Here is a 12,129-nt window from a genome sequence, read left to right as displayed (position 1 = left end):
GATCCGATCAAATCCGGAGCCTTAGGAGGATTTTAATGGAGTATATCCAATCATTATTGTTTTCCTATGGTGTGGTCCACCTGAGATTTTTATCTCTCTAATATTTTGTATCAAGCCTTAAAATGATCTGTAAAAATGAATGAACAACATCAATGAAATACATACATAATGGTGGGGCCACAGATCACCGAACACAGAACACAGGGAGTAGCCAACCGTCACTCTGTTAGTGTCAGTACCACACACCAACTATAGCTGTAGCCTAGGAAATAGGGAATTATTGCATACTGAGTTACTCATTACGCTTCTATTGTACAGAGTAAACTCAGTTGGGCCTACCATGAATTTATTGGGCTATCCATGCCGTTCATTCGTTTTTCGAGATCATTTTAGTGGTTGAGTCAAAATTAGAAGTATTCCAAAAGCTCAAGTGGACCACGGTATAAAAAACCGTGCGAATAATGACTTCCACCGTTGAAACCTTGCTAGGGCCACAGTGATTTTTATTTGTCATCCAACCTGTTCATAAGATTATGCAGACGTGTATGAAGGTAAAAAACAAATATCAGCTTGATCCAAAAAATCTGCGGCCCCAAGAAATTTTCAACGGTAGAATTTCATTTCACACTATTTCCCGTGGTGATGTCCACTTGAGATTTGGATATATCTCATTTTTGGGATAAAACTATAAAATTATCTGTTGAAATGGATGTACGAAGTAGATAAAATATACAAATCGCGGTGGACCCCACAGAGTTTACTTAGTACACTTACCATACTGAGTTACATAGTACACAATCCGCTTCCATAGCTATGCTAGGTGGCTAGGTAGTGGCGTGGGAAGATGAAACTGACGCTCCTCAAGCTCTGAGTTGTACAAACGATTCAAAGGAGATTAAAATTATATGGGCCCCATAGTGATGTATTTATTATATCTACACCGTTCATGTATTTTTAGAGATCATTGTAGAGCATTATACAAAAAATGAATAATATCCAAAGATCATCTGGACCACACCACAAATAGCAACAAAGAATGATTTTCGCCATTAAACATTTCGTGTGATCCACTCGATAGTTAGATCTATCTTATTTTTCTTCTCAAGCCTTATGACGAGCTCACCAAGTGGATGGACAGTTTGGATATAACACATACTCCATTGTCAGACCCCACAAAACTTGCTAACGTCGTTGCAGCAAGTTGCATGAAAAGCAATCACTGCAATTTCGTGCAATGCACGTAACACACGTCGGGTAAAAGCATGCATACAGTATAATACAGTATAGAGAGTTCTTTCAGAGCCATGTGCGGGCCACCTTGATGTATATGCTTTATCTAAGCCGTTCATCCATTTGACATATCATTTTAGGCCTTGAGCCTAAAAAGATAGTATATTAAAGGCTGAAGTGGACTACGTTACATGAAACAGTTGGATTAAATTCATTCGATCCGAATCCTGCCGAACCCGATCTGACTCGTTTTCCCTAACAGGGTTACCACGTATCAGATCGGTCTGAGTCAGGTGACCCAGACTCGGTCCCGGATCGGATCGAGTTCGGATCAGGCCACTTAGACTTTGGATTGGGTCGAGTTGGACCCAATCCGATCCGATCCGAACTGATGCCCAGCTCTAATTTTTGGAGCTCATTTTAGGGCATGGGCCAAGATTAAAGTATATTAAAATCTCAAGTGGGTCACACAGCATAAAGCGGTGGATATAATGACATCGACCGTTGAAACCTTCCTAGGGCCCATATTAATGTTTATTTGTCATCCAATATGTTCATAAGGTCATATAGACTGATAAAATCTTGATCCAAACTTCCTAGGCCTGGTAGAAGTTTTCAATGGTATGAGTTCAATCCCCCCTATCCTCTGTGGTGTGGTCCACTTGGGCTTTGGATATATTTCAATTTCACGGTAGCGCTATACAATAAAATGAAAAAAAATGGATGGCTGCTGTGGATAAAACAGCTACATTATGGCTGGGACTATAGAGCTTTGACACCAGCTAGCTGGTTGGTGTTGGTTGACTAGCCAAATCGGAGACCAGATTTCTCGTGACACTAGGAACAGGGTTGTAGGGTCCACATAGATGTATGTGGCAAATTCACTTAATTCATCAGTCTTGAAAGACTAAGATACGACACAATTCTAACAATCAGTCGGATCCAGAACTTAGACGTGCCGCACCAACGAAACAGTGGGAACACAACCTCCGCCGTTGAAACTTTCACCGAGCTGACCACCGTTGATAGAATTATTACCACCGACTCAGATAATAAGAAAAAATACCATCCCGATACAAAACTTTTTCCCTAGGAAGCGGATTGGCTCGCGTGGGTGCGTGCCGTGAAAAGACGAGCTGATGCTCCTCGAGCTGTGAGTTGTACGAACGGTTCAAAGGAGGCCCTAACATGATATATTTATTATATCCATACCGTTCATACATTTTTCAGCACGAGACAGAAAACAAATCATATCCAAATATCAAACGGGCCACACACATATCGTATCCAAAGATCAAACGGGCCACATTACAAATAGTAGTGGGAAGAATAATTTTCACCATTAAAATATTCATAAGGCCCACCATAACGTTTATATTCCATGAATCTGTTCATGAGGTCACAAAGATCTGTTCATGAGGTAAAAAAGATCTGAATGAAGATGAAAAACAAATATCATTTCAATCCAAAACTTATGCGACCCCAAAAGGGTTTGAATGGTAGACTTTCAATCCCATACTGTTTTTTTCATCGTGGTCCATTTGATCTTTAGATCTATCTTAGTTTTAGTCTCAAGACTTACGACGAGCTAGCCAAATGAATGGACGGTTTGGATACAACATATACCTCACGATGAGACTCACATGACTCACTGACGCAAACACACCCACTGATATTACCGGTGCGAAGACGAGCGCTGAGGCCGCTCGAGCTCGGAATTGTACAAACGGTTCAAAGTAGGTCAAAGCTACGTTAGCTCCAAAATGATGTATTTATTATATCCACACCGTTCATCCATTTTTTAAGATCATTTTAGAGCATAATCCAAAAAATGAATCATATAGATATCTCAACTGGACCACACCACAAATAGCAGTGGGGATAATGATTTTTGCTGTTAAAAAATTTATAGGGCCCACCATAACATTTGTTTCCATCCAATCTGTTCATGAGGTTACAAAGACCTGGATGAAGACGAAAAACAAATATCATATCAATCCAAGACTTCTGTGACCTTGAAAAGGGTTTCAATGGTAGACATTCAATCCCCCACTGCTATTTTCGGTGTGGTCCATTTGATCATTAGATCTATCTTATTTTTAGTCACAAGGCTTTGGATGAGCTCGCCAAATGAATGGACGGTTTGGATATAACACATACCTCATGATACGACCCACATAAATTACTGACGCCAATACAACAAATAGATAGCTGGTGCGTGCTACATCAGCCAATCCGCTTCCTCTTCATAAACGGTAGGAACACATTTCATTCACTTATGTGACTGACATGCGTTCAATCTCTGCTGCTTTTTATATTATGGCCCATGGGTTTTGGATCTGCCTTATTTTTAAAATCCTGTCATATTGTCATTCTTCAAAACAGATGGACGGATTGGATTTATCACGGACATCTCTATGGCCCCACACAGCTCCGGGCGTAGAGATATCTCTGTGTGCCCGGGGGTCACAGGTAATCCGCTCCCGCCAAACCGCGTCCCACCGCGCCGGCACACGTGGCTACAGCACGACTTCAGACATACTCGCGCGAGTAGATGAATCAGCTGTCTTCCGCCATTTGGCAACCGAGAGAGAGAGAGAGAGAGAGAGAGTCTTTAAAAAACGGCAAAGAGTAGAGAAGCGGGAACGTTATTATTTCCTTTCCACTGTCCATCTCCGTTCTACATTATATCGGGGTTTTTATTCACTCTCTCCCTGCGATTTCAGATCTGGATTTCTAGGGCTTCGTCTCGCAAGATCCAGATCTTTTGATCGTCTTCCGTGGCTCTACTGTTGCAGGTATGCTGCCAGTATTCTTCTAGGGTTTACGCTCTACGGTTTGTGCTGCGAATTTTTTTATTTGATAATGATTTGATTACGATCTGAGCTTTGGATGCTGCTGCTTCGTTCTGCTTAAGGAGATGTAGTGTTACATCAGAAGGTTTTCTGCTTTTGATTTTGTGTTTTGTTGATTTTGGATGGAATTTGTATTTGAAGCTCTGGAAGTGCATTTTTGAGCTTCGATTTACACTGATTTTCGATCTCGTTTTAGTTCTCCAGCTTGTCAGATTTTACAAATTCGTTTCGGTAATTTGTTGAGTTTTGGATGGAAACTGTATCTGGAGCTCTGGAAATGCGATTTTGAGCTATGATTTTGGGCGTTTCATGTTGGCTTTGGGGAGAGTTTGGTTGAGGTTTGGATCCGGTGTTTGATCTAGTGATTGAGGATGTAGGATGAAATTGAAAGTGTTTCTTGTTCATTTTTAATTTCACATAATTATTTGTGTGTGGATTTCAGCTGGAAATTGTATTTGAAGCTCTGAAAATGCCTGTTCAAACTTCCATTCAGGGCTTTTTTTGTTGTCCGGCGTTTGATTTTCGACTGAATATGTGATTGGATATTGGAGCTTTCAGAACTCCTTTTTCAGTTCTGATCTTCGCACTTCTACTGCAGTTGTTCTTGAGTAGCGGCAGCCCCCTTTCTACTGCAGTTGTTCTCCCCCTTCTTTTGTTCTGACTGAAGTTATGGCCCTTGATAGAGAGGAAAGACAGAACAGGATTTCTGCAGCCAACCCCAATTAATTGGGATAAGGCTTAGGCGATGATGATTTCCTTTTTCTTTCCTTGGTAGATTTAGAGTTACCATTCGTAGCTTGACCTGCACGGACTATGTTTTTCCCCGGGACAACATTGTACAGATAGGTTCACCGCTGAATGATCCAGGTTATTCATCTGGTGGTCCCACTTTAAGTATAAGCTGTTTATTTTTACAACTTTTAGTGAATTTTAATAGCCACCAGTCCGATGTTGATTTTGAAGATAAGCGGACCTAACAACCCTTCAAATGCGTTGCTACTGTTTTCTCTTTGCAGTGATGACTCCAACGATTGAAACTCCTCCAAATGCATTTGATTCGCACACAGCGCATCCGCCCCTCAATGAAAGAATACTTTCGTCTATGTCCAGGAGATCAATTGCTGCACACCCTTGGCATGATCTGGAGATAGGTATTGAAGTCCATTATGACATTGTACCTCATCATTTATTTTTAGAATTTTCTTAAATTGCTTATTAGTGATGTGTGTGTGTGTGCCGGGTGCCTGTGTGTGTATGTGTATTAAAATATCTGAAATATGAATGTGGGGTGATTTGAATGATTTTCTTTTTCTTTTTTCTTTTTTAATATAAGTCATTCATTTTATCTGACATGTTTTCTTATTTTGATGTGCAATTTTGGATGCAGGACCTGGAGCTCCAACAATTTTCAACTGTGTAAGGAAATGGACTTCTCTTGATTAGTAAAGAAAATAACATAATTGATAATTGGTCAACCTTCACTGACCACAAAAATCTGGGACAAGGCTATCGCAATTATGAATCGATGTAATAATGAGATGCGTATCTGTTATCCGCATCATCTACTGATAAAGGCTTAATAATTGAATAGTAACATTGATTCTTGAAGGAAACAACAAATATATCAATGATCGGTTAAATACACGTAACTTGAAATTCCTGTTTTTCATCAGACATCAGTGATGAACTTTACCATTTATTATATCAGTTCTAGGTGATCTTTGTAGGAATTTTTTTAGAGAAGGTAGATGGATATCGCTGCAAAACAGGGCAATAATGGCTTGCTATGCAGTGTACCCTAAGATGCCTTTGGCTTCTTGGGGCTTTGTTATGTGTATTTTTAGATTCTGTATTTGATAAGGATAATTTACTCCAAAAAAAAAGAGTACATAATCCTCTTAATCATTGACTTGTAGGATGCATAGTATGCTATGGGCTTTTGCACTTAAAATTGAAGTATTAGATGCGGGTATGCGCTTAGCAGCATAGCCACATACTGACTCATTATCTTAGTGACAAAAATTGGAAAAGATTGCTAAGCTTTTTTCCTAATAAAATATTATCACTGCAATGTCACTCTACTTCTGATTCATTACTAAAATTGGAATTCCTATTAGCGTGACGACTCTCATTAGAACCCTAACTGCACCATCTCCACATGCACCCATTCATGTATCACATGCCAACCTAGCAAGTGTGCAGAGCACATGAAAAGTTCACATGTTAGTGCCCATTGTGAAGATGTGCATATGTGAAAATTAGAGTGCTCTACTCATTAGGTGGACACCCCTATATGAAAGGAATGGATGATTCAAAAGACTTGCCAACCGTTCACAGAGCGTACACCTGTCATGTTTGCTGTGGGCCTGTGGCCAGTGTGGAAAGGGGTGTGCTTGGAGGCTAGCAGACCTCGATCACGATGTTTTTTTTTTTTTTAGCTAATGGTAGTTATGTTCATCCTTCTCAAAAATTTCACTTAATTTTAATTTTTTAAATTTTTATATTCATAATGTTCTTGAATATATCTCAAGAAAAACCCTAAGATTTGTGGGGGCCTGGTCTAGAATCTTTCTCCATCAGCATAGTTGCATTCATGTTACCAAAATGGCCAACCCCCTTACATTTTTGAGGTGTAGACCGTTGACATGCCTGCTAGAGGTAGTAGACTGTTAACACGCCTGCTTTTTCAAGGTATGCCCAAATAGGGCTGATTAATGTACTTGCTGCAGGTGGTGGAAATTGGGAAAGGGAGCAAGGTGAAATATGAGCTGGACAAAAAAACTGGGCTGATTAAGGTAATTAAAAAAAAAACAAAAAAACAAAAAAAACTCGGTGTTTCCTGCTTGAGAGCTTTCTCTGTATATTTAAGAATTATGTGGCATTCATGCATACAGGTGGATCGCATACTATACTCATCGGTTGTGTATCCCCACAACTATGGTTTCATCCCGCGCACTCTCTGTGAGGATAGTGACCCCTTGGATGTTTTAGTCCTCATGCAGGTATGCCAGATGATACATTTGTCCATTTCAAATACATAGTAACGATATAGAGATCTATTCAGTCATGTAAGTACTTGCAAGTTACAGAAGAGAGAGGATTGGTTTCTGAGAGTCATTTAAACGCTCTGTGTAGTAAATTAACTGGATTATAACAATTAAGAGGGAAAGTAGTGCAGCTGGATAAAATGAAAAGTGGCTTGTTTCTCTTCCATCATCTATTCTTCCAAGAATGGCTTGTCTTTGAAAAAAATTCCAACATATGCAATGCATGGTGAATTGCTGTCCCACTCTGGATGGACCATGTCTGCAAATTGTGCATGATTTGGAATCATCCTCTGTGATCCAGTTGGTCGGCCAGTTTGCATTCAACGTTGGCTGCTGCCAATATTTCTTTCCCACTGCCAATTTCTTGCTCACCGATTGGACAGTGGAGAATATACGATCGTGATAAGTATCTATTGTGGTGGATCTGCAGTGAGCCCTGAATGATGGAAGTTCCAGAGAATAGATGTTAGGTGTCCAGTAGTGCTCAAGGATCTTATACTAATATCTTGTTCTCAGAAATGGGACCTGGCTTACTTGCTCTTCATGCTATTCCCAATGTAACAGGAACCAGTCCTTCCTGGCTGCTTTCTCCGGGCTAAAGCCATAGGCCTCATGCCTATGATTGATCAGGTATATTTTTCTCCTCAACATGTTTTTAGTTTTACCTTGGAGAGAAGTTCTGATCTATTTTAATTTTTGATTGAAACAGGGAGAGAAGGATGACAAAATAATCGCAGTGTGTGCTGATGATCCCGAATACCGACATTACACTGATATCAAAGAGCTTCCACCTCATCGTTTGGCCGAGATCCGGCGCTTCTTTGAAGACTGTATCCTTAAATATTTGCACGACCGGATGCGTTGATTCCATGCTATGTGTGCATGCAGTAATTTTTTTAAAGGTGGCTGAGCTAAATTTCTTTTCTAAAGCTTCCCAAGCCAAGTCAGTTGGGTTACCCTTTATAGTTACAAAATTCAGCAATTTTCTTTCTTCACGATTTTTGTGAGTCTTTTTTTTTTTTTTTTTTTTAAAGGGTTTTTTTTTTTTAAAATATTATTTTTTAATGAAGATTTCACAAATTTTCAGTGATTTGTGAACTATTAAGAGTTTTTAGGAAGAACTTTAGATTTTTATAAAATTTCAGCTGAATATTTTTCTTGAAGAATTTCTAAAAAAGTTCCCCGGATCATGAATCTCCCGTGGAAGGGATACTGTTTTCATCCTATTCAACTCCAAATCAACATCTAAACCATTTCAGGTTGGACGTGAAACACAATTGTTGTTATTTTCACCAAAAAGCATCCTACCAATACCAGTATACGAAGGTCATCTAAATGAGCCCTTTCTGGCCAAATTCTGCTACTGGATTCTCTTCTCATATTTCTAAGCTCAGAACAGCTTGTTTAGTATCTCGATTTTTACTGTGTAAGTCCCTATGATCTCCAGTGAAACTTCGTGTCTTATTGAATTTTGCTTATGGAGAGTTTTTTGGCTCCCAAGCATGAGATGTACAGTTCGTTCAGGAACCCACTTCTGTACATGTGCGTCCCATGGTTCCTTGATAAAGACTGTTGATCTGGTGGGCCTCCTTGAGGATTAGGGATGCCCCAAAAATATCATGAATCAGAAGATCCTACTTGTCCTTGTCCTTTTCATAGTCTAGTGGTCGAAGGGTTACGGATCCATGGTTAAGAGACTCAGTGACTCAGATTGAGGAGGGGATGGGGGGAGGCACTGATGGTATTGAACTGTGGAGTGGGTCCTACTGAGTCCTAGTCAACTCAGTGAATCACATCAGATTCGTCTGAGACTTAAAACCATGCTCAGATCAGCAGTCTTGATAACCAAGTAATGGGACCCATGTATGGAATTGGGGGCCTCAGCAAATTATAGCTATTAGTACTTCGATTGGTGCAGAAATTACTAATGCATCTTTTCATCTCGACGTAACTTCTTCTTCTTTTCTTTTTTTTCTTTTTTTTTTTCCCTCTCCCCATATGGTTTAGTATATCTATTTTTCAGTGTTATTAAGGATTCTGGTTTGTGTCTCTTTATTGTGTTTTATTCTTGACGAACTGAAATTCAGACAAGAAAAATGAAAACAAGGAAGTTGCAGTTGACAAATTCCTGCCAGCCACAACTGCTTACGAAGCCATCCAACACTCTATGTAAGGGACTCTTGTAGGCAAGCCTTTGTATTTCGTTGTTGGAGTTCCACTAACATGTGTCGGGGGTGGTTCCATCTAATGGCCACCTATACTCGATGAGGAGAATCTTCACTTGAACCAGCTGCAAATTTGTTCGTGCCAGCATTCTGTACAGATGGGGCCTACCCTGCGGTTACACAAAATTTCTCCTGGCGGCCACCACTATGGATGGGTGATGATGTGAATAGTCCTCCATTGAACAATCATACCTGGATCCAAGTGCTTGCCTGCAGGTGGATGACTAAAAGTAAATATAGCCAATGGTCTGTGGTGTTAGAAGGCCTACCGATCGGGTGGCTGGGGATTGTTGGATGGAAGAGAGTTTTTGGTTTGGTACCCATCTGCGCTCGGTCCTATCAGATGGACAGTCTGTGTATCATCGAAGGGGTCAAAGGTGCATGGAATGCTGGCAGGAAAAAAGCGCTGATGGTCTGGGAGAGTGATATGTGCCTCTTCATTGGCAGCCCTGCTAAAACTCCCAAGTGTAGTGAGTAGGATTGGACTTTGCTTACGAAGCCTAGTCACTGACATGGCCCAGTGTCCATCAGGCAGCTCTGCCATGCCCTTTATTCCTGGAACAAAATTCAGGCCTCTCCAGTCTCCATGCAACATTTGAGAAATGGACGGTTAGCTAGCGTGGCCTGATTTTGGGCATAAAGCATGGGCAATGGGGCTCTCAGCTGATGGACAGCCTGGATAATGTACACATTTTAATTAATTAAATAGTGGCCTCATTTGTCGATTATTTATTTATAATTTCCTGGTGTTGATTTGTAGGGATCTGTATGCAACCTATATAGTGGAGAGCCTGAGAAGGTAAGGTTATGTAGCAGTTGTGGGGATTTATAGTTGGAGTTGCTGCTCGTGCCTTGAACTGCGCCCTTCTGATATTTTGATTTCTTTCATTTGCTCATGTTGATGTTACCTCGTGTGCATCATTATGCTACCCTGTTTGTTAATGAGTATAGGTATACTTACATTTGTGATTTTATTTTATTTTTTTTAAATTTCTCTTGTTACAAAAAAACTTAAAAAAAGAACTACAAAGAAGGTATCTTTTGATGCTTATGGTATAGGAAAATTTTTATGGCCATCTCCGAGTAACTTGCATGCCTTGCTTGGCGTATTTTGATGCTATTGCCTCTGTGGTATGAATGTCGTCTGACTTTTGTGTGCCCAAGTTGCATCCATAGGATAGAATGCGTCCCGAAGATGGTTAACGTTTGGGTCCGACTTCCAATCAGTGTGTTAAAGCCCGGATCAGATTGGCACCGGTCGGACCAGTATGGCACAGTGCATCTACTTTTGGTGCAGTCCATCCGTAGTGGGTCTGACTTGTAATCGGTGTGTCGTACCCGCTTTTGGAAGTGGACCGCCAGGTATTCTTTTGCTGCAACCGTATGAGATCTTTGGCTTCGTTTACATTGGAATGGTAGCTGTTGGGCCGCAGGGCATACTCCAATGATATAAACTGTTGATATGGTGGAGCCCAGAAGAACCAGAATATGATATAGCCATTTCTCCCTTGTGCATGTGGAATTACATATGTGTGGATGGAAAAGGGTACATATTACAGATGTCAGTGACCTTATCTGTCTGATCAGTGGCTATAAAATTAAGGGTAGAATTTGAAAATAATCGATGGGAAAATTGAAGAAAATAGTTGGACAGGATTTTCTAGTAAGCTCGATTTTTTTAAATGCAATTGCCGAGCAGTTGGATGGACCCGAGTGATGCATAACCCACCACAAGTCTCTTATCAACAGGAGCTATTTGTACCTATCGTCAACATCCGGTTACTTATTACAATAGGCTCAAGTCATATTGGGACGAATTGGGTACCCAGATAATTGTTTCAGAATCTTCTCGTAGAGCTTTTCAAAGAATTAAAACACTTTCAAGAGATGAAATGTGTTTTCGAATTCCTAATAGGCCCTAACGCCACCTACTCACACATTCACAGTCAGATCCTCACTAAGAATCCTCTTCCAAATGTTAATAAAGCCCATGAGACTTCACCTTATCACACTCACTTCTAGTGACTTAACTACACTGGCATCCTTTACTACTCATGGACCTCAGCTTTCAGAAGGCCTCGACCTTCTTGTGAGCATCGTCGGCAACTTGATCACACAAAGGACAAATGCTTTGCACTTATGGGATACCCACCTCATTGGACTGAAGGCAAAAATAACTCTTGAAAGGCTTCTATTGGATCATCATCAAATATGGCCCTTCCTTCTACCCTAGGAGTTTTTTCATGCGAACACACGACTCATAAATCACGCTCTGTAGACACCCCACCCAAGGTAGACAAGTTGATTGGAACCAAACCAATCAACTTAATCCAACTTAACCCAATCAACTCAATCTAGTTAAACTCAAACCGGTCAAACCAGTAAATTCAGCTAAAAAATAAGCCCAAAACTAGGCTCAATACAAAGCCTAAAACTAGGCCCATACCTTGGACTCATTAGCACATAAAACTACAGGATACAACCCCATGGGAACCAAGGCCATCATGGGAACCTGCCTGCGAAAGCTGGAGGGCTCTGGGTGGCACATGTGGTGCTGCCTGTCACGTGGCAGCTCTCTTGCTTTGGCAGGAGAGGGTGGTCGGTATGCAAGGTTCTCCTAATTCAATGGCAAGCATGTGCGAAGGGGAAAAGACTGTGTGGTCTTCCCCTTTGGCCCAAATGACCTCCTTACCTATCAATCGAATGGTTGAGATTTCGCTATATAGTGATCCCAAATCTCAGCCCTTGAAGCTTTTTTACGCTTATATTTTT

At 40.6% G+C, this 12,129-nt stretch overlaps 1 protein-coding gene across 1 annotated transcript; it reads left to right on the top strand.

Annotated features, from left to right (window-relative positions):
- The first annotated feature begins 3,831 nt into the window (after positions 1 to 3,831).
- On the top strand, positions 3,832 to 10,466 carry LOC131243622 (soluble inorganic pyrophosphatase 4). Its single transcript, XM_058243109.1, has 9 exons — positions 3,832 to 4,028; positions 5,102 to 5,236; positions 5,473 to 5,501; positions 6,815 to 6,880; positions 6,980 to 7,087; positions 7,697 to 7,762; positions 7,842 to 7,962; positions 9,220 to 9,301; positions 10,118 to 10,466. Exons 2-9 carry the CDS (start codon positions 5,104 to 5,106, stop codon positions 10,158 to 10,160), a joined length of 648 nt encoding a protein of 215 aa, XP_058099092.1. The 5' UTR covers positions 3,832 to 4,028; positions 5,102 to 5,103; the 3' UTR covers positions 10,161 to 10,466.
- The last annotated feature ends 1,663 nt before the right edge of the window (positions 10,467 to 12,129 follow it).

This window comes from Magnolia sinica, chromosome 4, assembly GCF_029962835.1.
Source record: "Magnolia sinica isolate HGM2019 chromosome 4, MsV1, whole genome shotgun sequence".
Taxonomy (NCBI): Eukaryota; Viridiplantae; Streptophyta; class Magnoliopsida; order Magnoliales; family Magnoliaceae; genus Magnolia; species Magnolia sinica.
This window is presented reverse-complemented; position numbering and strand designations above follow the sequence as displayed.

Bases quoted from the DNA above. Each gene is read 5' to 3' on its own strand.
- LOC131243622 (XM_058243109.1), top strand. From the start codon at position 5,104: ATGACTCCAACGATTGAAACTCCTCCAAATGCATTTGATTCGCACACA. The intron at 6,881-6,979 runs GTAATTAAAAAA...TCATGCATACAG, and splicing joins AAAAAACTGGGCTGATTAAG to GTGGATCGCATACTATACTC. The intron at 7,088-7,696 runs GTATGCCAGATG...CCAATGTAACAG, and splicing joins ATGTTTTAGTCCTCATGCAG to GAACCAGTCCTTCCTGGCTG.